Source organism: Panulirus ornatus, chromosome 62 (assembly GCF_036320965.1).
Source record: "Panulirus ornatus isolate Po-2019 chromosome 62, ASM3632096v1, whole genome shotgun sequence".
NCBI classification, from domain to species: domain Eukaryota; kingdom Metazoa; phylum Arthropoda; class Malacostraca; order Decapoda; family Palinuridae; genus Panulirus; species Panulirus ornatus.
This window is the reverse complement of record NC_092285.1, coordinates 7,763,578-7,789,267: the sequence shown is the minus strand read 5'-3', so window position 1 is coordinate 7,789,267 and position 25,690 is coordinate 7,763,578. Positions and strand designations below refer to the sequence as shown.

Sequence of the window (25,690 nt, the reverse complement as noted above, 5' to 3'; positions counted from 1 at the left end):
ATTATCTCGGTAATACGTTCCGTTTTCTTTTTTTATTATTCCACTTGTGACACTCATTTTTAATGTGAAGTACTTGAATTGTTTTGTATATTCGTTGGACGTTCGGGTTACATACGTGAAATTACTTATGAAACGAAGGTTCAGATTGTGGTTGGTATACAAGAATTGTTTACAGGATGAAGCGTCAAGCATATATATATATATATATATATATATATATATATATATATATATATATATATATATATATATATATATATTGGAAAGGATCACAATTTTGCGCGTGATCAAGATATTCCTATGAGTCCACGGGGAAAATGAAACACGAAAAGTTCCCAAGTGCACTTTCGTGTAATAATCACATCATCAGGGGAGACACAAGAGAGAAATATAACAGTCAGTTGATATACATCGAAGAGACGAAGCTAGGACGCCATTTGGTAAACATGTGATTGTCCAAAGCAAAACTTTTCGTATTTCATTTTCCCCGTGGACTCATAGGAATATATATATATATATATATATATATATATATATATATATATATATATATATATATATATATATATATTATCCCTGGGGTTAGGGGAGAAAGAATACTTCCCACGTATTCCCTGCGTGTCGTACAAGGCGACTAAAAGGGGAGGGAGCGGGGGGCTGGAAATCTTCCCCTCTCGTTTTTTTTTTAATTTTCCAAAACAAGGAACAGAGAAGGGGGCCAGGTGAGGATATTCCCTCTTAAGGCCCCAGTCCTCTGTTCTTAAACGCTACCTCGCTAACGCGGGAAATGGCGAATAGTTTGAAAGAAAGAAAGAAAATGATACTTAAATCTAAATTGACGTTAATGATTTTCGTTTTTCTCTCCTGCCATGACCCGTGTCCTTTTTTTTTCTTCTCTCTTTTTTCTTTTTCTATCTTCGCTCGTCCTTCCCTTTTGAAACGCCCCGTCGCCGGCCTGGCCACCAAGAGACGGGAGTTAATTTTATGGTCTGCCCTCGTGAAGGAAGGCAGATGACCCAGGGGGTTCTCTGAGGAGCGGATGTGGCCGTTTAGCTGGGGGCAGGGACGCCTGGTTACGAGAGAGAGAGAGAGAGAGAGAGAGAGAGAGAGAGAGGGGGGGGGGGGGAGGGAGGGAGGGAGAGAGAGAGGGCGGGGGAGGGAGGGAGGGAGAGAGGGGGGGGGACGGAGGGAGAGAGAGAGAGGGGGGGGAGGGGGGGAGAGAGAGAGAGAGAGAGAGAGAGAGAGAGAGAGAGAGAGAGAGAGAGAGATAGATAGGAGGGAGGGAGAGAGAGAGAGAGAGAGAGAGAGAGAGAGAGAGAGAAAAGAGAGAGAGAGAGAGAGAGAAGGGGGGCATGGGGCATTACTTGGCTTGTATCAAGGTCGGGGTTGTCCCTCCCCCCCCCCCCTCTCTCTCTCTCTCTCCCTCAGCCAACACACGTGTCGCTGGACATGGCCTTGAGTCCCGTAAGAATTTAGAACACTTGACGTAACCTCGTACGACCCTCCAGATTTCGTAACTACACACACCCGTTCATTCCTTCTCTCTTCTCTCCATCCTCTCTCCTCCCCCCTCTCTCTCTCCTCTCTCTCTCACTCTCTCTCTCCCTACCTCTCTCTCCCCCTCTCTCTCTCTCTCGCACTCCCTACTCTCCTCCACTTCTCCCCGCTCCCCCCCTCCTCCCTCCTCCACCTCCCCCCCCCTCCTCCTCCCCCCTCTCCCTCTCTCCCTCCTTCACTCTCTCTCGTCATCCCTCCCCCTCTCTCCTCCCTCCCCTCTCTCTCTCTCTCCTCCTCCATCTCTCTCACTCTCATCTCTCACCTCTCTCTCTCTCTCTCTCCCTCCTCTCACCTCTCTCTCTTTGCATCACCACCAGCATCGTAGTAAATATGGTTATCTTCTAGATTTTGATGAAAGGTAGGTAGGAATATGTACATGTGTACATATGTATGTCTGTGTATGTATATGCATGTATACGTTAAAATGTATAGTATGTATATGCGCGTGTGTGGGCGTTTATGTATATGCATGTGTGTGTGGGTGGGTTGGGCCATTCTTTCGTCTACTTCCTTGCGCTACCTCGCTAACGCGGGAGACAGCGACAAAGTATACTAATATATATATATATATATATATATATATATATATATATATATATATATATATATATATATATATATATATAATATATATATATATGTTCCCTGGGGATAGGGGGAGAAAGAATGCTTCCCACGTATTCCCTGCGTGTCGTAGAAGGCGACTAAAAGGGGAGGGGAGCGGGGGGCTGGAAATCCTCCCCTCTCGTTTTTTTTTAATTTTCCAAAAGAAGGAACAGAGAATTGGGCCAGGTGAGGGTATTCCCTCAAAGGCCCACTCCTCTGTTCTTAACGCTACCTCGCTAATGCGGGAAATGGCGAATAGTTTTGAAAGAAAGAAAGAAAAGAATATATATATATATATATATATATATATATATATATATATATATATATATATATATATAGATAGATAGATAGATAGATAGATAGATAGATAGATAGATAGATATATGTGTATGTATGTATATACATGTGTATGTGGGTAGGTTGGGCCATTCTTTCGTCTACTTCCTTGCGCTACCTCGTTAACGCTGGAGACAGCGACAAAGCAAAATATAAATAGATAAATAAATGTATATACACACACGTGCCTTTATGTCGTAAACAACCTACAGTGTTTGTAGATTTAGAGGGCAATATTTTCCAACGTCTTGCAAATTACGTCGTTAGGTAGGGGAAGCAAAAAAAAAAATGGGTTGTTTACCTTCGCGTTCAATCGTCCATTGGACACCATCCTAGCCAAAAATTTTTTTTTTTTTTTTTTTCAAACTATTCGCCATTTCCCGCATTAGCGAGGTAGCGTTAAGAACAGAGGACTGAGCCTTTTTCGGAATATCCTCACCTGGCCCCCTTCTCTGTTCCTTCTTTTGGAAAATTAGAAAAAAAAAAAAACGAGAGGGGAGGATTTCCAGCCCCCCGCTCCCTCCCCTTTTAGTCGCCTTCTACGACACGCAGGGAATACGTGGGAAGTATTCTTAATCCCCTATCCCCCTAGCCAAAATAGGTGGTTGAATTACTCTACTGTTTGTGAAACGGTTTCATTTTTGGTAGATGTTTTCTTTAATGGGTAAGGAAAATTTCTTGTCCAGTGAAGCTTTCAAAGGGAAAGAAAATATCGACGCCAGGGAATTTAATGATGGCTCAAGTCAATTTTTTTTTTTAGAATTGGTTTGCTAACGTGACCAAAATGTGTTCAAGGGAAAGAAAATATCGACGCCAGGGAATTTAATGATGGCTCAAGTCAATTTTTTTTTTTAGAAGTGGTTTGCTAACGTGACCAAAATGTGTTCAAAGGGAAAGAAAATATCGACGCCAGGGAATTTAATGATGGCTCAAGTCAATTTTTTTTAGAAGTGGTTTGCTAACCTGACCAAAATGTGTTCAAAGGGAAAGAAAATATCGACCCAAGGGAATTTAATGATGGCTCAAGTCAATTTTTTTTTTAGAATTGGTTTGCTGACCTGACCAAAATGTGTTCAAAGGGAAAGAAAATGTCGACGCCAGGGAATTTAATGATGGCTCAAGTCAATTTTTTTTTTAGAATTGGTTTGCTGACCTGACCAAAATGTGTTCAAAGGGAAAGAAAATGTCGACGCCAGGGAATTTAATGATGGCTCAAGTCAATTTTTTTTTAGAATTGGTTTGCTGACCTGACCAAAATGTGTTCAAAGGGAAAGAAAATGTCGACGCCAGGGAATTTAATGATGGCTCAAGTCAATTTTTTTTTTAGAATTGGTTTGCTAACCTGACCAAAAAAAATATGTGTTGTTTATCTGCTGATCTCCAGAAGGCAGACTGTCAAATTAGGTTTAAAAAAAGATTAAAATTTGCTTTTAAAAAAAATTAATTTGGCATAATGAAGTCGTACATATTACCTTAGCAGTTCTATAGTTCCATATGGCTTTTGAGTGAACTTATTAGCTTAGAGTTCTATAGTTCCATTTGCCTTTTGAGTGGACTTATTAGCTTAGAGTTCTATAGTTCCATATGTCTTTTGAGTGGACTTATTAGCTTAGAGTTCTATAGTTCCATTTGTCTTTTGAGTGAACTTATTAGCTTAGAGTTCTATAGTTCCATATGTCTTTTGAGTGAACTTATTAGCTTAGAGTTCTATAGTTCCATTTGCCTTTTGTGTGAACTTATTAGCTTAGAGTTCTATAGTTCCATATGTCTTTTCAGTGAACTTATTAGCTTAGAGTTCTATAGTTCCATTTGCCTTTTGAGTGAACTTATTAGCTTAGAGTTCTATAGTTCCATATGTCTTTTGAATGAACTTATTACCTTAGAGTTCTATAGTTCCATTTGCCTTTTGAGTGAACTTATTAGCTTAGAGTTCTATAGTTCCATATGTCTTTTGAGTGAACTTATTAGCTTAGAGTTCTATAGTTCCATTTGCCTTTTGAGTGGACTTCCAAAACTTGATCTGTTAACGACAAGGAAGAGGGAAAAGGAGGGGAGGGGAAATTTCAGACATGGTGGAAGAGGGAAAGGGGGGAATTTCAGACATGGTGGAAGAGGGGAATTTCAGACATGGTGGAAGAGGGAAAAGGGGGGAATATCAGACATGGTGGAAGAGGGGAATTTCAGACATGGTGGAAGAGGGAAAAGGGAGGGAATTTCAGAGATGGTGCCAGAGGGAAGAGGGGAATTTCAGACATGGTGGAAGAGGGAAAAGGGGGGGAATTTCAGAGATGGTGCCGGCTATAGCTATATAGCCATCTTTTCCCTCCCAATTGCCTATCATTTCACTGGACGCTAACTTTGCGCAATGGTTGCAAAACACACAACTCCCACCCACCCACCTTTTAAGCCCTCCCTTCTCTCTCTCTCTCTCTCTCTCTCTCTCTCTCTCTCTCTCTCTCTCTCTCTCTCTCTCTCTCTCTCTCTCTCTCTCAATCTCTCTTTTTCAAACACCCCACCCACCCACCCACCTTAAATTTTAAGCCCTCCCTTCTTCTTCTTCTCTCTCTCTCTCTCTCTCTCTCTCTCTCTCTCTCTCTCTCTCTCTCTCTCTCTCTCTCTCTCTCTCTCAATCTCTCAATCTCTCTCTCTCTTTCAAACACCCCACCCACCCACCTTCCTTTTAAGCCCTCCCTTCTCTCTCTCTCTCTCTCCTTCTCTCTCTCTCTCTCTCTCTCTCTCTCTCTCTCTCCTCTCTCTCTCTCTCACTCTTTTCAAACACCCCACCACCCACCCACACTCCTTTTAAGCCCTCCCCTCCCTCTCTCTCTCTCTCTCTCTCTCTCTCTCTCTCTCTCTCTCTCTCTCTCTCTCTCTCTCTCTCAAACACCCCACCCACCCACCCACCTTAAATTTTAAGCCCTCCCTTCTTCTCTCTCTCTCTCTCTCTCTCTCTCTCTCTCTCTCTCTCTCTCTCTCTCTCCTCTCCTCCTCTTCTCTCTCTCTCTCAATCTCTCTCTCAATCTCTCTCTCTTTCAAACACCCCACCTACCCACCCACCCTCCTTTTAAGCCCTCCCTTCTCTCTCTCTCTCTCTCTCTCTCTCTCTCTCTCTCTCTCTCTCTCTCTCTCTCTCTCTCTCTCTCTCTCTCTCTCTCTCTCTCTCTCTCTCGGGCAAGGCTCCGCCAGCCAGCCAGCTGCTGCTGACACACTGTGCCGGTGTCTTGTGTCTCCACCGAGCGAAGAAAAGAAAAGTAAAGTAAAGTGAAGAAGACGCCATTGTGGATGAAGGTTCTTCGCCCCTGATGGCAATGATGTAAGGTTGTTCACCTCTGATGGCAATAATGTAAGGTTGTTCACCTCTGATGGCAATAATGTAAGGTTGTTCACCCATGATGGCAATAATGTAAGGTTGTTCACCTCTGATGGCAATAATGTAAGGTTGTTCACTGATGGCAATGATGTAAGGTTGTTCACCCCTGATGGCAATGATGTAAGGTTGTTCACCTCTGATGGCAATAATGTAAGGTTGTTCACCCCTGATGGCAATAATGTAAGGTTGTTCACTGATGGCAATGATGTAAGGTTGTTCACTGATGGCAATAATGTAAGGTTCTACGCCCCTGATGGCAATGATGTAAGGTTGTTCACCCATGATGGCAATGATGTAAGGTTGTTCACCCATGATGGCAATGATGTAAGGTTGTTCACCCCTGATGGCAATGATGTAAGGTTGTTCACCCATGATGGCAATAATGTAAGGTTGTTCACCTCTGATGGCAATGATGTAAGGTTGTTCACCCATGATGGCAATAATGTAAGGTTGTTCGCCCCTGATGGCAATGATGTAAGGTTGTTCACCTCTGATGGCAATGATGTAAGGTTGTTCACCTCTGATGGCAATGATGTAAGGTTGTTCACCCATGATGGCAATGATGTAAGGTTGTTCACCCCTGATGGCAATGATGCAAGGTTGTTCGCCCCTGATGGCAATGATGTAAGGTTGTTCACCCCTGATGGCAATGATGTAAGGTTGTTCACCTCTGATGGCAATGATGTAAGGTTGTTCACCCCCTGATGGCAAGATGCAAGGTTGTTCGCCCCTGATGGCAATGATGTAAGGTTGTTCACCTCTGATGGCAATGATGTAAGGTTGTTCACCTCTGATGGCAATTGATGTAAGGTTGTTCCACCCATGATGGCATGATGTAAGGTTGTTCACCCCTGATGGCAATGATGTAAGGTTGTTCACCCCCTGATGGCAATGATGCAAGGTTGTTCGCCCCTGATGGCAATGATGTAAGGTTGTTCACCCCTGATGGCAATGATGTAAGGTTGTTCACCTCTGATGGCAATGATGTAAGGTTGTTCACCCCTGATGGCAATGATGCAAGGTTGTTCGCCCCTGATGGCAATGATGTAAGGTTGTTCACCTCTGATGGCAATGATGTAAGGTTGTTCACCTCTGATGGCAATGATGTAAGGTTGTTCACCCATGATGGCAATGATGTAAGGTTGTTCACCCCTGATGGCAATGATGCAAGGTTGTTCGCCCCTGATGGCAATGATGCAAGGTTGTTCGCCCCTGATGGCAATGATGTAAGGTTGTTCGCCCCTGATGGCAATGATGTAAGGTTGTTCACCCATGATGGCAATAATGTAAGGTTGTTCACCCATGATGGCAATGATGTAAGGTTGTTCGCCCCTGATGGCAATAATGTAAGGTTGTTCGCCCCTGATGGCAATGATGTAAGGTTGTTCACCCATGATGGCAATGATGTAAGGTTGTTCGCCCCTGATGGCAATGATGTAAGGTTGTTCGCCCCTGATGGCAATGATGTAAGGTTGTTCACCCCTGATGGCAATGATGTAAGGTTGTTCACTGATGGCAATAATGTAAGGTTGTTCGCCCCTGATGGCAATGATGTAAGGTTGTTCGCCCCTGATGGCAATGATGTAAGGTTGTTCACCCCTGATGGCAATGATGTAAGGTTGTTCGCCCCTGATGGCAATGATGTAAGGTTGTTCACCCCTGATGGCAATGATGTAAGGTTGTTCGCCCCTGATGGCAATGATGTAAGGTTGTTCGCCCCTGATGGCAATGATGTAAGGTTGTTCGCCCCTGATGGCAATGATGTAAGGTTGTTCGCCCCTGATGGCAATGATGTAAGGTTGTTCACCCCTGATGGCAATGATGTAAGGTTGTTCGCCCCTGATGGCAATGATGTAAGGTTGTTCGCCCCTGATGGCAATGATGTAAGGTTGTTCGCCCCTGATGGCAATGATGTAAGGTTGTTCACCCCTGATGGCAATGATGTAAGGTTGTTCGCCCCTGATGGCAATGATGTAAGGTTGTTCACCCCTGATGGCAATGATGTAAGGTTGTTCGCCCCTGATGGCAATGATGTAAGGTTGTTCACCCCTGATGGCAATAATGCAAGGTTGTTCGCCCCTGATGGCAATGATGTAAGGTTGTTCGCCCCTGATGGCAATGATGTAAGGTTGTTCGCCCCTGATGGCAATGATGTAAGGTTGTTCACCCTTGATGGCAATGATGTCAAAGGGTGATTGAGCCTCGTTAACTGTCTAGGTCCACCAGCAGGTGGTGTGGATGTGGCTGAACGAAATGAGATGAAACAAAAAGAGAAAAATAAACCATAATATTCCATATGGGATAAGAATGAAATAAGATAATTCTGTTTATTCTTCGTGGGATAAGAATGAAATATGATAATTCTGTTTATTCTTCGTGGGATAAGAATGAAATAAGATAATTCTGTTTATTCTTCGTGGGATAAGAATGAAATATGATAATTCTGTTTATTCTTCGTGGGATAAGAATGAAATATGATAATTCTGTTTATTCTTCGTGGGATAAGAATGAAATATGATAATTCTGTTTATTCTTCGTGGGATAAGAATGAAATAAGATAATTCTGTTTATTCTTCGTGGGATAAGAATGAAATATGATAATTCTGTTTATTCTTCGTGGGATAAGAATGAAATATGATAATTCTGTTTATTCTTCGTGGGATAAGAATGAAATAAGATAATTCTGTTTATTCTTCGTGGGATAAGAATGAAATATGATAATTCTGTTTATTCTTCGTGGGATAAGAATGAAATATGATAATTCTGTTTATTCTTCGTGGGATAAGAATGAAATATGATAATTCTGTTTATTCTTCGTGGGATAAGAATGAAATACAATAATTCTGTTTATTCTTCGTGGGATAAGAATGAAATAAGATAATTCTGTTTATTCTTCGTGGGATAAGAATGAAATATGATAATTCTGTTTATTCTTCGTGGGATAAGAATGAAATATGATAATTCTGTTTATTCTTCGTGGGATAAGAATGAAATATGATAATTCTGTTTATTCTTCGTGGGATAAGAATGAAATAAGATAATTCTGTTTATTCTTCGTGGGATAAGAATGAAATATGATAATTCTGTTTATTCTTCGTGGGATAAGAATGAAATATGATAATTCTGTTTATTCTTCGTGGGATAAGAATGAAATATGATAATTCTGTTTATTCTTCGTGGGATAAGAATGAAATATGATAATTCTGTTTATTCTTCGTGGGATAAGAATGAAATATGATAATTCTGTTTATTCTTCGTGGGATAAGAATGAAATAAGATAATTCTGTTTATTCTTCGTGGGATAAGAATGAAATAAGATAATTCTGTTTATTCTTCGTGGGATAAGAATGAAGTATGATAATTCTGTTTATTCTTCGTGGGATAAGAATGAAGTATGATAATTCTGTTTATTCTTCGTGGGATAAGAATGAAATAAGATAATTCTGTTTATTCTTCGTGGGATAAGAATGAAGTGGTAATATAAAAACTGTGACTCCACATTGGATAAGGTTGAATGAGCCACAGTGTGTCCCGGGCTTCAAACACAACCGTTGTGTGTCCCGGGCTTCAAACACAACCGTTGTGTGTCCCGGGCTTCAAACACAACCGTTGTGTGTCCCGGGCTTCAAACACAACCGTTGTGTGTCCCGGGCTTCAAAGACCACCGTTGTGTGTCCCGGGCTTCAAACACAACCGTTGTCGGAGATTGCCATGCCGTGTTGGCCAAAGACGTTGACGTCAGAGTTCGAGATGTGCCAGTGTGGTAATCGAACACGTCTTCCAAATGCGAAGTTCATTCTTTTAATTCTATCCACTAGATCCCTGGGGATAGGGGATTAAGAATTCTTCCCACGTATTCCCTGCGTGTCGTAGAAGGCGACTAAAAGGGGAGGGAGCGGCGGGCTGGAAATCCTCCCCTCTCGTTTTTTTTTTTTTTCTTAATTTTCCAAAAGAAGGAACAGAGAAGGGGGCCAGGTGAGGGTATTCCCTCAAAGGCCCAGTCCTCTGTTCTTAATGCTACCTCGCTAACGCGGGAAATGGCGAATAGTTTAAAAGAAAGAAAGAAAAAAGATCTGAAAGGGCTTTGTTTGTTTGTTTGCCCCTTTTTTTGTCCACAATGTCACATGGCGAAACGTGTATATATATATTTTGTCATTCAGTTTTGCATAGAAATGTAATTGTAAGGTTGGGTAGAAATAGGAGAGCATTTTTTTAGCATAAAATATGTAGAGTGTGTTTTTTTTTTAAATAATTTCCTAAAAGAATGATCATATTGGACGGATCTTATAAAAACCAGGTTGTACTACGCGCCATGAACACTTCGTGCGTACTTAAAACTCTTTTTCAGCTAAATCTGTGCATTAAACATTCAAGGACATATATCGCATAGAGAGAAAAAATCTAATGCTATAACATTAAATGAATTTCACATAGAATAAATCTAACGCCATAACATTATTTAAGAGCTCATAGAATACATCAAAGAATAAATCTAACGCCATAACATCATACAAGAGCTCATAGAATACATCAAAGAATAAATCTAACGCCATAACATCATTTAAGAGCTCATAGAATACATCAAAGAATAAATCTAACGCCATAACATCATTTAAAAGCGCATAGCATAAATCTAACGCCATAGCATCATTTAAGAGCGCATAGCATAAATCTAACGCCATAGCATCATTTAAGAGCGCATAGCATATATCTAATGCCATAGCATAGTTTAATATGGCCCAGATCTTATGTGATATACCGTAGCCATTCGTAAGCCAAGCCTTCATTACATAAATTGGACTCGATGGGGAAATGTTAAGGTTGGTTGAGTGACGCAAGCATGATGTCTTCATAAGATTGCGTCTCTCGGGGAAAACCCAAAATATTACGACAGATGTCGTCACGGGCGGCCCTGGGAGAGAGGAGAGAGATGCACATTTCACTTTCCTTTCTATTTTCATTGTTTCAACTCTACTAAGTTACCGTAAATGAACATAATACACGGGGGAAGAGGATAAAGGATAAAGGAGTGGTGGTGGTGGGGTGTGTATTTTCATTGTTTCAACTCTACTAAGTTACCGTTAAATGAACATAATACACGGGGGAGGAGGATATAGGATAAAGCAGTGGTGGTGTGTGTGTGTGTGTGTGGTTGGTAGCCCTGGCGCACAGCTGATGCTGATGAGCACGACATGGCTGGCTAACAGGGTGGCTGGCGCTCTCCCCCACCGGAGCGCGCATCCCGGGCCGTGTGCCTCCGCCAGCCACTGTGGAAATAACCGGTTCATACCGGATAGCCAGCCGGCCCTTCCCTCCCTCCCTCCTTCCCTCCTCCCTTCCCCAACCGGCCAAGCCCTCCTCCTCCTCCCTCCTCCACACACACACACACACACACACACACACACGCATTTGTACTCCATCCGTTCGCTCGTATGTGTGTTTCTCTCTCTTCGTGGGGACGGGAGCTGAGCCAGCCCGTACTACCAGTGGCTGTCTTGTGTCACTCCTGTGACCCAGTTCTCCTCGTCTGGTCTGCGTGCCTCACACCAACGCTTAAGGCATTCACACACTGCAACCTTTGTAGATCTCTCCATCTCACACACAACACGTTCTTCGTAAATTATTTTCCCACCACCGTGTGTGTTTGTGTGTGTGTGTGTGTATATATATATATATGACTGTGTGGCAGCATGAAAAGGCAGCTTTTCTCGATGTATCATTGTCTGTCTGACCGACTGACTGACTGACTGTCTGACTGCCTGGCTTCTCTTCTTCTTAATACTTCACCTACGACCTCTTGTTGTCCCCGGTTGTACGTCTGACTTGTCTCTGCATGTTTGCTTCGTGCATCATCAGCAGCAGCAGCAACTCTAGCAGCAGCAGGATTAGTGGGAGGAGGAAAAGGGAGGGAGTGTGAGTTTATTTAGGCGGCAGCAGCAGCAGCAGCGTGCACGGGAATGCCGTTAATAATTTTTTTGTGTTGCGGCTACAGTCGTGACATACCTGTACAGGAACAAATCCCTGGGGATAGGGGAGAAAGAATACTTCCCACGTATTCCCTGCGTGTCGTAGAAGGCGACTAAAAGGGGAGGGAGCGGGTGGCTGGAAATCCTCCCCTCTCGTTTTTTTCAATTTTCCAAAAGAAGGAACAGAGAAGGGGGCCAGGTGAGGATATTCCCTCAAAGGCCCCAGTCCTCTGTTCTTAACGCTACCTCGCTATCGCGGGAAATGGCGAATAGTACGAAAGAATATATATATATATATATTTTTTTTCTTTTTTCAAACTATTCGCCATTTCCCGCATCAGCGAGGTAGCGTTAAGAACAGAGGACCGAGCCCCTGAGGGACTACCCTCACCCGGCCCAATTCTCTGTTCCTTCCTTTGGAAAATTAAAAAAAAAACGAGAGGGGAAGATTTCCAGCCCCCCGCTCCCTCCCCTTTTAGTCGCCTTCTACGACACGCAGGGAATACGTGGGAAGTATTCTTTCTCCCCTATCCCCAGGGATAATATATATATATATATATATGTGTGTGTGTATGTATGTATGTATGTATGTATGTATGTACATGAACGCCCATACACGCACATATACATACGTATACATATACATGTCAACATTTCTGTGAGTTCACGGTGAAAATGAAACACGATAAGTTCGACTTAAGCAACATCAATATACTATAAGAACTGGACAAGAATCAAATACCTTGTTTAATCACGTTAAAAACTATGATCATTGTATTGACTGGAGTAATGCCATCTCAGTTATTAACTCTTAACTCCAATACCACGAGAAATACTGAATTTTTTTATTATTTGATACACAAAGAATTATAACCTTGATATTAGTGAAGGTGTAGACCAATTGGATAACTTTATTGTTGAAAAATTGTAAACAATTCACCTTCTTGTCCACATAATAAGTTTATGATACGCTCGTTGTCTGTCTTGGACAATCACTTGTTTACCAAATGGCGTCCAATTTACGTCTCTTCGTTGTATATCAACTGACTTATATTTCTCTCTTGTGTCTTCCCTGATGATGTGATTATTACACGAAAGTGCACTCGGTCCTCTGTTCTTAACGCTACCTCGCTAACTCGGGAAATGGCAAATATTATGGGAAAAAAGTATATATATATATATATATATATATATATATATATATATATATATATATATATATATATATATATATATATGTATATATATATATATATATATATGGACTTTTTAAGGCAGATATATGAATATTTGGCCAATTATGAGGGTGTAAGACTGCCGTAACCGCCAGTACGCTTCTGAGCAATTTGAACCTTAAGCTTAGGGCACGCAGCGCATATGGTCGAGTACCGTGCCATTGAATGGGAGAATCTCGGCCTTGTCCTTATGTCACAACCATTTAAATACCTGTTTTTGAAGGTCAGGAGACCTAAATTGTCTATTTCAGCCTCGGGGGGAGGGGCGGCAAGAAATAGATAGATAGATGACATACCATACAGAAAAAATCATGAGGTTTAAAAGAGAAATATGCACGTTATTTCAGCTGTTGAAGGTATGTGGATACGGTAGATGATGTGTGTGTGTGTGTGTGTTGTGTGTGTGTGTGTGTGTGTGTGTGTGTGTGTGTGTGTGTGTGTGTTGTGTGTGTGTGTGTGTGTGTGTGTGTGTGTGTGTGTGTGTGTGTGTGTGTGTGTGTGTGTGTGTGTGAAGTGTGTGTGTGTTGTGTGTGTGTGTGTTGTGTGTGTTGTGTGTGTGTGTGTGTGTGTGTGTGTGTGTGTGTGTGTGTGTGTGTGTGTGTGTGTGAAGTGGCGCCATTTAACCTTCAAAGGTGTTTGGGTCCGTTAGGTGGCTGGGTGGAGGAAGGGGGGGTGGGGGGTATGACACGTGGGGGGGGAGGGAGGAGACGGGTGGATATCGATCAAGCCGGGTGGTTGCGTGTGCGAGAGAGAGAGAGAGAGAGAGAGAGAGAGAGAGAGAGAGAGAGAGAGCTTTAAACGTGCATTGTTGAGCCGGAAGGCACAGAATGTCGAGCAGCAACCTGCCTCTCTCTCTCTCTCTCTCTCTCTCTCTCTCTCTCTCTCTCTCTCTCTCTCTCTCTCTCTCTCTCTCTCTCTCTCTCTCTCTATTTATCTCTATTTATCTCTCTCTATTTATCTCTCTCTCTCTCTCTCTCTCTCTCTCTCTCTCTCTCTCTCTCTCTCCTCTCTCTCTCTCTCTCTCTCTCTCTCTCTCTCTATTTATCTCTATTTATCTCTCTCTCTCTCTCTCTCTATTTATCTCTCTATTTATCTCTCTCTCTATTTATCTTTCTCTCTATTTATCTCTCTCTCTCTCTCTCTCTCTCTCTCTCTCTCTCTCTCTCTCTCTCTCTATTTATCTCTCTATTTATCTCTCTCTCTATCTCTCTCTCTCTCTCTCTCTATTTATCTCTCTCTATTTATCTCTCTCTCTCTATTTATCTCTATTTATCTCTCTCTCTCTCTCTCTCTCTCTCTCTCTCTCTCTCTCTCTATTTATCTCTCTCTCTCTATTTCTCTCTCTATTTATCTCTCTCTCTATTTATCTCTCTCTCTATCTATTTATCTCTCTCTATTTATCTCTATTTATCTCTCTCTCTCTATTTATCTCTCTATTTATCTCTCTCTCTCTCTATTTCTCTCTCTCTCTCTCTCTCTCTCTCTCTCTCTCTCTCTCTCTTGTCGGAGGGAGACCCACCCACCCACGTGGGGGGGGGGGGGGGGCCCACCTCACTCATAATAACACATTTACTGGGATCGGTGTAAACACCTGTGTCTCGTCAGCTCTGGCAGACATCTGGCACACAGCTGCTTTACCTACTTGGTGAACAGTTGTCGTCTGTGATTGTGTGGATAGTTAGAAAGATATCTGTTGTATCATTGTGGATAGAAAGATATCTCTTGTATCATTGTGGATAGAAAGAAAGATATCTCTTGTATCATTGTAGATAGAAAGAAAGATATCTCTTGTATCATTGTAGATAGAAAGAAAGATATCTCTTGTATCATTGTGGATAGAAAGAAAGATATCTCTTGTATCATTGTGGATAGAAAGATATCTCTTGTCTCATTGTGGATAGAAAGATATCTCTTGTGTCATTGTGGATAGAAAGAAAGATATCTCTTGTATCATTGTGGATAGAAAGAAAGATATCTCTTGTCTCATTGTGGATAGAAAGAAAGATATCTCTTGTATCATTGTGGATAGAAAGAAAGATATCTCTTGTATCATTGTGGATGGAAAGATATCTCTTGTGTCATTGTGGATAGAAAGAAAGATATCTCTTGTATCATTGTGGATAGAAAGAAAGATATCTCTTGTATCATTGTGGATAGAAAGAAAGATATCTCTTGTATCATTGTGGATAGAAAGATATCTCTTGTCTCATTGTGGATAGAAAGATATCTCTTGTATCATTGTGGATAGGTAGAAAGATATCTTTTGTATCATTGTGGATAGAAAGAAAGATATCTCTTGTATCACTGTGGATAGAAAGAAAGATATCTCTTGTATCATTGTGGATAGAAAGAAAGATATCTCATGTATCATTGTGGATAGAAAGATATCTCTTGTATCATTGTGGATAGAAAGAAAGATATCTCTTGTATCATTGTGGATAGAAAGATATCTCTTGTATCATTGTGGATAGAAAGAAAGATATCTCTTGTATCATTGTGGATAGAAAGAAAGATATCTCTTGTCTCATTTGTGGATAGAAAGAAAGATATCTCTTGTATCATTGTGGATAGAAAGATATCTCTTGTATCATTGTGAATAGGTAGAAAGATATCTGTTGTATCAATGTGGATAGAAAGAAAGATATCTCTTGTCTCATTGTGGATAGAAAGAAAGATATCTCTTGTATCATTGTGGATAAAACGAAAGATATCTCTTGTATCATTGTGGATAGAAAGAAAGATATCTCTTGTATCATTGTGGATAGAAAGGTATCTCTTGTTTCATTGTGGATAGGTAGAAAGATATCTGTTGTATCAATGTGGATAGAAAGAAAGATATCTCTTGTCTCATTGTGGATAGAAAGAAGGATATCTCTTGTATCATTGTGGATAGAAAGATATCTCTTGTATCATTGTGGATTGAAAGAAAGATATCTCTTGTATCATTATGGATAGAAAGATATCTCTTGTATCATTGTGGATAGAAAGAAAGATATCTCTTGTATCATTGTGGATAGAAAGAAAGATATCTCTTGTATCATTGTGGATAGAAACATATCTCTAGTATCATTGTGGATAGAAAGAAAGATATCTCTTGTATCATTGTGGATAGAAAGATATCTCTAGTATCATTGTGGATAGAAAGATATCTCTTGTATCATTGTGGATAGAAAGATATCCCTTGTATCATTGTGGATAGAGAGAAAGATATCTCTTGTATCATTGTGGATAGAAAGAAAGATATCTCTTGTATCATTGTGGATAGAAAGATATCTCTTGTATCATTATGGATAGAAAGAAAGATATCTCTTGTATCATTGTGGATAGAAAGAGATCTCTTGTATCATTGTGGATAGAAAGATATCTCTTGTCTCATTGTGGATAGAAAGAAAGATATCTCTTGTCTCATTGTGGATAGAAAGAAGGAGATCTCTTGTATCATTGAGGATAGAAAGAAAGATATCTCTTGTATCATTGTGGATAGAAAGAAAGATATCTCTTGTATCATTGTGGATAGAAAGAAAGATATCTCTTGTATCATTGTGGATAGAAAGAAAGATATCTCTTGTTTCATTGTGGATAGAAAGAAGGAGATCTCTTGTATCATTGTGGATAGAAAGAAGGAGATCTCTTGTATCATTGTGGATAGAAAGAAAGATATCTCTTGTATCATTGTGGATAGAAAGAAAGATATCTCTTGTATCATTGTGGATAGAAAGAAAGATATCTCATATCATTGTGGATAGAAAGAAAGATATCTCTTGTATCATTGTGGATAGAAAGAAAGATATCTCTTGTCTCATTGTGGATAGAAAAATATCTCTTGTATCATTGTGGATAGAAAGAAAGATATCTCTTGTATCATTGTGGATAGAAAGAAAGATATCTCTTGTATCATTGTGGATAGAAAGATATCTCTTGTCTCATTGTGGATAGAAAGATATCTCTTGTATCATTGTGGATAGAAAGAAAGATATCTCTTGTATCATTGTGGATAGAAAGAAAGATATCTCTTGTATCATTGTGGATAGAAAGAAAGATATCTCTTGTATCATTGTGGATAGAAAGAAAGATATCTCCTGTCTCATCGTGGATAGAAAGAAAGATATCTCTTGTATCAATGTGGATAGAAAGAAAGATATCTCTTGTATCATTGTGGATAAAAAGGACGATATCTCCTGTCTCATTGTGGATAGAAAGAAAGATATCTCTTGTATCATTGTGGATAGAAAGAAAGATATCTCTTGTCTCATTGTGGATAGAAAGAAAGATATCTCTTGTGTCATTGAGGATAGAAAGAAAGATATCTTTTGTATCATTGTGGATAGAAAGAAAGATATCTCTCGTATCATTGTGGATAGAAAGAAAGATATCTCTTGTATCATTATGGATAGAAAGAAAGATATCTCTTGTCTCATTGTGGATAGAAAGATATCTCTTGTATCATTGAGGATAGAAAGAAAGATATCTCTTGTATCATTGTGGATAAAAAGAAAGATATCTCTTGTCTCATTGTGGATAGAAAGAGATCTCTTGTATCATTGTGGATAGAAAGAAAGATATCTCTTGTCTCATTGTGGATAGAAAGAAAGATATCTCTTGTATCATTGTGGATAGAAAGAAAGATATCTTGTATCATTATGGATAGAAAGAAAGATATCTCTTGTATCATTGTGGATAGAAAGAAAGATATCTCTTGTATCATTGTGGATAGAAAGAAAGATATCTCTTGTATCATTGTGGATAGAAAGAAAGATATCTTGTATCATTATGGATAGAAAGATATCTGTTTTCTCATTAAGGATAGAAAGATATCTCTTGTATCATTATGGATAGAAAGAAAGATATCTCTTGTATCATTATGGATAGAAAGAAAGATATCTCTTGTCTCATTGTGGATAGAAAGATATCTCTTGTATCATTCAGGATAGAAAGAAAGATATCTTTTGTATCATTGTGGATAAAAAAAAAGATATCTCTTGTATCATTGTGGATAGAAAGAAAGATATCTCTTGTATCATTGTGGATAGAAAGAAAGATATCTCTTGTATCATTGTGGATAGAAAGATATCTCTTGTATCATTGTGGATAGAAAGAAAGATATCTCTTGTATCATTGTGGATAGAAAGAAAGATATCTCTTGTATCATTTTGGATAGAAAGAAAGATATCTCTTGTATCATTGTGGATAGAAAGAAAGATATCTCTTGTATCATTGTGAATAGAAAGAAAGATATCTCTTGTATCATTGTGGATAGAAAGAAAGATATCTCTTGTATCATTGTGGATAGAAAGAAAGATATCTCCTGTCTCATTGTGGATAGAATGAAAGATATCTCTTGTATCATTGTGGATAGAAAGATATCTTTTGTATCTGAAGGCAGGCTGGCTGTGGTCGGTGCCTCGGTGTGTGATTGTGGTGAGCGTGGATGACCTGGCCGGGGTTCGATCCTGGGCACGGGTAGGCGGACGGCAGCTGTGACCACGTATGCCCCCGCCCCCTGAGTGACAGGCCTGATGAAGCTATCAGGGGGTTGTGGTGGGACCATCTCTGGGGGAAGACACTCCTCCTCTCCCTCCCCCAGACTCAGTGGCGCAGGCAGTCTACCACGGGTTGGCACTTTATGCCACACCAGAGCCACTGACTTTGGTCATGACACACGTGACATGACAGGCCCCCCCCATGACAGCCCCCCCCTGACAGGCCCCCCCAGACAGGCCCCCCTGACAGCCCCCCCACCCCCCAAAGGGTCTCTCTCTCTCACTTCAAGGACGACGAGACGCCATTTGCCGAAGGGCTGTGTTGACCGAATTCCTGTGAGATCTCCATATCGATTGAAGTGACGAGTTATTCGCATCTCTCGTCTGGGAAGCGGGGTGTGTGTGGAAGGGGAGGGGAAGGGAAGGAAGGGGAGGTGGAAGGGGAAGGGGGGGATATCAGTTGCCTGTTATCTGCGCATTTTCTCGTTCGAAATTGAGAGAGTAGATTGTGTGCACGAGTTCTGTGGTGTGGAAGAGATACAGAGAGATAGAGAGACACATGAACTACTGATATTCGTGTAAGAGGGAGAGAGAGATATTTCGATGCTCTCTCTCTCTCTCTCTCTCTCTCTCTCTCTCTCTCTCTCTCTCTCTCTCTCTCTCTCCTTCTTCTCCTTCTTCTTCTTCTTCTTCTTCTTCTTCTTTTAGAGATAGAAACGAGAGATTTCTATGGAGACTAAAAGGGCCTCTGGGTCTCTATTCTGAATAGAGATAGAGACGAGAGATTCCTGTGGCGTCTCTGTTCTGTAAGCGTCGAGAGAGAGAGAGAGAGAGAGAGAGAGAGAGAGAGAGAGAGAGAGAGAGAGAGAGAGAGAGAGAGAGAGAGAAGCGAACGCCTTTTGGGTCGAGGCCTCAAGGAGAGAGAGAGAGAGAGAGAGAGAGAGAGAGAGAGAGAGAGAGAGAGAGAGAGAGAGAGAGAGAGGCGAACGCCTTTTGGGTCGAGGCCTGAAGGAGAGAGAGAGAGAGAGAGAGAGAGAGAGAGAGAGAGAGAGAGAGAGAGAGAGAGAGAGAGAGGCGAACGCCTTTTGGGTCGAGGCCTGAAGGAGAGAGAGAGAGAGAGAGAGAGAGAGAGAGAGAGAGAGAGAGAGAGAGAGAGAGAGGCGAACGCCTTTTGGGTCGAGGCCTGAAGGAGAGAGAGAGAGAGAGAGAGAGAGAGAGAGAGAGAGAGAGAGAGAGAGAGAGAGAGGCGAACGCCTTTTGGGTCGAGGCCTGAAGGAGAGAGAGAGAGAGAGAGAGAGAGAGAGAGAGAGAGAGAGAGAGAGAGAGAGAGAGAGAGAGAGAGAATACATATGGCGAACGCCTTTTGGGTCGAGGCCTCTCTTTGAGGCGAACAAATAAATGGCTTTTAACCCCTCTACCCTTCCTCCCTCCTCCTCCCTCCTCTCTCCTCTCTCCTGCAGCAGGTGAAATGACCCAAGTTTTTCTCGTCCTCCTCCTGTAGCAGGTGAAATGACCCAAGTTTTCCTCCTCCTCCTCCAGCAGGTGAAATGACCCAAGTTTTCCTCCTCCTCCTGCAGCAGGTGAAATGACCCAAGTTTTTCTCGTCCTCCTCCTCCTGCAGGAGGCGAAATGACCCAAGTTTTTCTCGTCCTCCTCCTGCAGCAGGTGAAATGACCCAAGCTTTTCTCGTCCTCCTCCTCCTGCAGCAGGTGAAATGACCCAAGTTTTTCTCGTCCTCCTGCAGGAGGTGAAATGACCCAGGTGGATACCCCACCCCTCGGCAGCTCCAATGGGGACGTCGTGGGCGAACACAAGGCGAAGGAGAACGCCTACCCGGCCTCAGAGCCTCTGTCCAAATCGCTGACCCTCGACCCCATTGGTACTGGGGATGGAGGTCAGCAAGGTGAGTGCCGATCTTCTTCTGTTTAGATATTTAGATGATATTTGGATGATATTGATTGGCCTGAAATGATTCGATTTTATATTGAAATTTTTAGAATTGAAATTTCCCCGTAAAATTTTATATTGAAATTTTTAGAATTGAAATTTCCTCGTAAAATTTTATATTGAAATTTTTGAAATTGAAATTTCCCCGTAAAATTTTATATTGAAATTTTTGAAATTGAAATTTCCTTGTCAAATTTTTTATTGAAATTTTTAAAAGTGAAATTTCCTTGTAAGATTTTATATTGAAATTTTTAAAATTGAAATTTCCTTGTCAAATTTTATATTGAAATTTTTAAAATTGAAATTTCCTTGTCAAATTTTATATTGAAATTTTTGAAATTGAAATTTCCTCGTAAAATTTTGTATTGAAATTTTTGAAATTGAAATTCCCTCGTCAAATTTTATATTGAAATTTTTGAAATTGACATTTCCTTGTCAAATTTTATATTGAAATTTTTAGAATTGAAATTTCCTCGTAAAATTTTATATTGAAATTTTTAAAATTGAAATTTCCTTGTAAAATTTTATATTGAAATTTTCAGAATTGAAATTTCCTCGTAAAATTTTATATTGAAATTTTTAAAATTGAAATTTCCTTGTAAAATTTTATATTGAAATTTTTAGAATTGAAATTTCCTTGTAAAATTTGGTCAGTGGAGGGGGTTTAAATTTACAAAATTAGTCGGTGGCGTGGGTTTGAATTTATGAAATTAGTGAGTGGAGCGGTTTTAAATTTATGAACTTAGTAAGTTGAGCGGTTTTAAATTCATGAAATTAGTCGGTGGCGCGGGTTTAAATTTTTAAAATTAGTCAGTTGAGCGGTTTTAAATTCATGAAATTAGTCAGTTAAGCGGTTATAAATTTATGAAATTAGTCAGTTGAGAGGCTTTAAATTTATAAAATTAGTCAGTGGAGAGGTTTTTAAGTTCATCAAATTAGTAGAGAGGCTTTAGATTTATAAAATTAGTCAGTGGAGCCGTTTTTAAGTTCACAAAATTAGTGGAGAGGCTTTAGATTTATAAAATTAGTGGAGTCGTTTTGAGTTCATAAAATTAGTAGAGAGGCTTTAAATTTATAAAAATTAGTCAGTGGAGAAGTTTTAAAATTACCGTGTAATAGTATAAGTGGATCGGTTTTAGATTTGTTTACCAAAAAATGAAGTCAACGAAGCGAGTTTTTTTTCCCCCCTTAGCGACAGGAGGTTGCTGGCAAGTGCGCTACACTCTAGCGATCCTAGCGCTCATCGGCATCGCCCTCATGTACGCCATGCGGGTGATCCTCTCCATTGCCATCGTGGCCATGGTCGGCTCCAGGTCGGAGGCCAGCAACAAGACCCACGCCATGACCAACGTCTGCCCAGACCCGAAGGTGGCCGATGCTGGCGTCAGCGACCATTTGGTGAGGAGCAAAAATGGAATCCACGCGAATCACCTTCCCATTTTTTTTGTTTCTTTTTTGGTTTTGTAACACTTAAAAGTGGCGTCCATTATCTTTGTTTCTTTTTTGGTTTTGTAACACTTAAAAGTGGCGTCCATTATCTTTGTTTCTTTTTTGGTTTGTAACACTTAAAAGTGGCGTCCATTATCTTTGTTTCTTTTTTGGTTTTGTAACACTTAAAAGTGGCGTCCATTATCTTTGTTTCTTTTTTGGTTTCTAACGCTTAAAAGTGGCGTCCATTATCTTTGTTTCTTTTTTGGTTTCTAACACTTAAAAGTGGCGTCCATTATCTTTGTTTCTTTTTTGGTTTTGTAACACTTAAAAGTGGCGTCCATTATCTTTGTTTCTTTTTTGGTTTTGTAACACTTAAAAGTGGCGTCCATTATTAGTGATGTGTTTATGAATGGTTGCGTTGTATATTTGGCAGGGAACAGATGTGATGCTGTGTAGTTATATATATATATATATATATATATATATATATATATATATATATATATATATATATATATATATATATATAGCCCAGCATGTCGTAAGAGGCGACTATAAAAGGTTGGGCCATTCTTTCGTCAGTTGCCTTGCGCTACCTCGCTAACGCGGGAGACAGCGACTAAGTATGATATATATATATATATATATATATATCTATCTATATATATATATATATATATATATATATATATATATATATATATATATATAATACTTCATACCCAGCCGGAGAAACCAACTTTGTGGCATACGTGACCAAAAAAACATGCAAATATCTTTTTCAAAAGTGATCTGAATTAAAAAAAAAAAAAAATAATAAAAAAATATAAATTTAGACGGATCTTTCGTTCATTATAAATGAATGATATTTCAGGAGGGCGAGTTCGAGTGGGAAGAATCCATTCAGGGAGTGATCCTAGCCTCCTTCTTCTGGGGTTACAGCTGTACCAACATCGTCGGCGGGCGGGCCGCTGAGTACCTGGGCGGGAAGCTGGTCTTCGGCCTGGGTATTGTCTTGTCCGCCCTCCTGACGGTGCTGACCCCCATCAGCGCCAGGACCTCTACCGAGCTCCTTATCGCCGCCAGGGTCGGCGAGGGCCTAGTGCAGGTGAGTTGGACGAACGAGAGAAATGTGTGTAAACAGGTTCTCTCTCCCTACGCTTGGCTATAGGCTATGAAGATAAGCTACGCTATAGGCTATCAAGATAAGCTGCGCTATAGGCTATGAAGATAAGCTGCGCTGTAGGCTATCAAGATAAGTGCGCTATAGGCTATCAAGATTAGCTTGGCTATAGGCTATGAAGATAAGCTGCGCTATAGGCTATCAAGATAAGCTGCGCTATAGGCTATCAAGATAAGCTGCGCTATAGGCTATCAAGATAAGCTGCGCTATAGGCTATCAAGATAAGCTGCGCTATAGGCTATCAAGATAAGCTGCGCTATAGGCTATGAAGATAAGCTGCGCTATAGGCTATCAAGATAAGCTGCGCTATAGGCTATCAAGATAAGCTGCGCTATAGGCTATCAAGATAAGCTGCGCTGTAGGCTATCAAGATAAGCTGCGCTATAGGCTATCAAGATTAGTTGGCTATAGGCTATGAAGATAAGCTGCGCTATAGGCTATCAAGATAAGCTGCGCTATAGGCTATCAAGATAAGCTGCGCTATAGGCTATCAAGATAAGCTGCGCTATAGGCTATCAAGATAAGCTGCGCTATAGGCTATCAAGATTAGCTGCGCTATAGGCTATCAAGATAAGCTGCGCTATAGGCTATCAAGATAAGCTGCGCTATAGGCTATCAAGATAAGCTGCGCTATAGGCTATCAAGATTAGCTGCGCTATAGGCTATCAAGATAAGCTGCGCTATAGGCTATCAAGATAAGCTGCGCTATAGGCTATCAAGATAAGCTGCGCTATAGGCTATCAAGATTAGCTTGGCTATAGGCTATGAAGATAAGCTGCGCTATAGGCTATCAAGATAAGCTGCGCTATAGGCTATCAAGATAAGCTGCGCTATAGGCTATCAAGATAAGCTGCGCTATAGGCTATCAAGATTAGCTTGGCTATAGGCTATCAAGATAAGCTGCGCTATAGGCTATCAAGATAAGCTGCGCTATAGGCTATCAAGATTAGCTGCGCTATAGGCTATCAAGATAAGCTGCGCCGATAAGATAAATGGTGTTATTATGTTCGGATAAGCTGCGCCGATAAGATAGATGGTGTTATTATGTTCGGATTAGCTGCGCCGATCAGATAAATGGTGTTATTATGTTCGGATAAGCTGCCCCGATAAGATAGATGGTGTTATTATGTTCGGATTAGCTGCGCCGATAAGATAGATGGTGTTATTATGTTCGGATAAGCTGCGCCGATAAGATAGATGGTGTTATTATGTTCGGATAAGCTGCGCCGATAAGATAAATGGTGTTATTATGTTCGGATTGACAAGGAAAATATCTATTTTTAAGGTAGCAGATTTTGATAATGTGAAGGAGGGGAAAAAAAAAGGAGTTTTCATTCACTCACGTCAAAAGAATTGTGTAAGGAACCTCAAAGGTGACCAGAAATGAAGAAAAAAGTTTAAACTTGAACATAAGAGAGAAAAACGAGCATTAAATTTGAACATTAGAGAGAAAGAAGAGCATTAAACTTGAACATAAGAGAGGAAGAAGAGTGGTGTAATGGAATCATGTGAGAAATGAGTTCCAGTTTTGGAAAATTTGATGATTCGTGAGGTCAAATGTTTATAGATGATTATATCGGTGATTTGCCAATGAATGACCTTAGGGGTAAAGGTGCCACAGACACAGATAAATTGGTGTAGATGATGAGTATTTGACCCAACCTTGTGTCACAGACACAGATTGGTGTAGATGATGAGTATTTGACCCAACCTTCACTCGTAAATCTAATAGATACAGCCCTGAATGTGTAGAATGAAGATAATAGGGGCTGATAATAGCTATATATCCTTCCAATACTTCAATTACTTATTTTGAAGAGTGGTGACGTGAATGAATGATGAAATCGTCTCTGACGTGAATGAATGATGAAATCGTGTTCAGCTTGTACCTATTTATATTAAGAGAGGATATTGAATCTTTTCTTGTTTTTTAAATCGCTCACCAATAACTTTTAATGCATTTCCATGGCTTTTCCTTCATTAACGCCTTTTCGATGAGTACACGTCATGTTGCAGTTTTCCAAAGGTGTGTGACATGATTAGTGCATCAAAGTTGCTCCAGGGCGAGGATGTAAGGCATGTGTACGTGTAGGAAGAGAGGAAAGTGATTGGTTCTCAGTGAATGTAGGTTTGCGGCAGGGGTGTGTGATGTCTCCATGGTTGTTTAATTTGTTTATGGATGGGGTTGTTAGGGAGGTAAATGCAAGAGTCCTGGAAAGAGGGGCAAGTATGAAGTCTGTTGGGGATGAGAGAGCTTGGGAAGTGAGTCAGTTGTTGTTCGCTGATGATACAGCGCTGGTGGCTGATTCATGTGAGAAACTGCAGAAGCTGGTGACTGAGTTTGGTAAAGTGTGTGGGAGAAGAAAGTTAAGAGTAAATGTGAATAAGAGCAAGGTTATTAGGTACAGTAGGGTTGAGGGTCAAGTCAATTGGGAGGTGAGTTTGAATGGAGAAAAACTGGAGGAAGTGAAGTGTTTTAGATATCTGGGAGTGGATCTGTCAGCGGATGGAACCATGGAAGCGGAAGTGGATCATAGGGTGGGGGAGGGGGCGAAAATTTTGGGAGCCTTGAAAAA

General features: G+C 40.6%; 1 protein-coding gene across 4 annotated transcripts in view; it reads left to right on the top strand.

Annotated features, from left to right (window-relative positions):
- LOC139745765 (sialin-like) overlaps positions 1-25,690 on the top strand; it is a 135,529-nt gene that overhangs the window by 82,458 nt on the left and 27,381 nt on the right. For 2 of the 4 annotated variants that reach the window (XM_071656299.1, XM_071656297.1), the window contains exons 2-4: positions 20,298-20,456; positions 21,699-21,898; positions 22,806-23,039. In XM_071656299.1, the coding sequence (XP_071512400.1) occupies positions 20,306-20,456; positions 21,699-21,898; positions 22,806-23,039 (585 nt within the window). In that variant the 5' untranslated portion in view covers positions 20,298-20,305. Of the gene's footprint in view, positions 1-20,297; positions 20,457-21,692; positions 21,899-22,805; positions 23,040-25,690 lie in introns of all 4 variants that reach the window. The other 2 variants (XM_071656295.1, XM_071656298.1) reach the window with 1 other exon arrangement.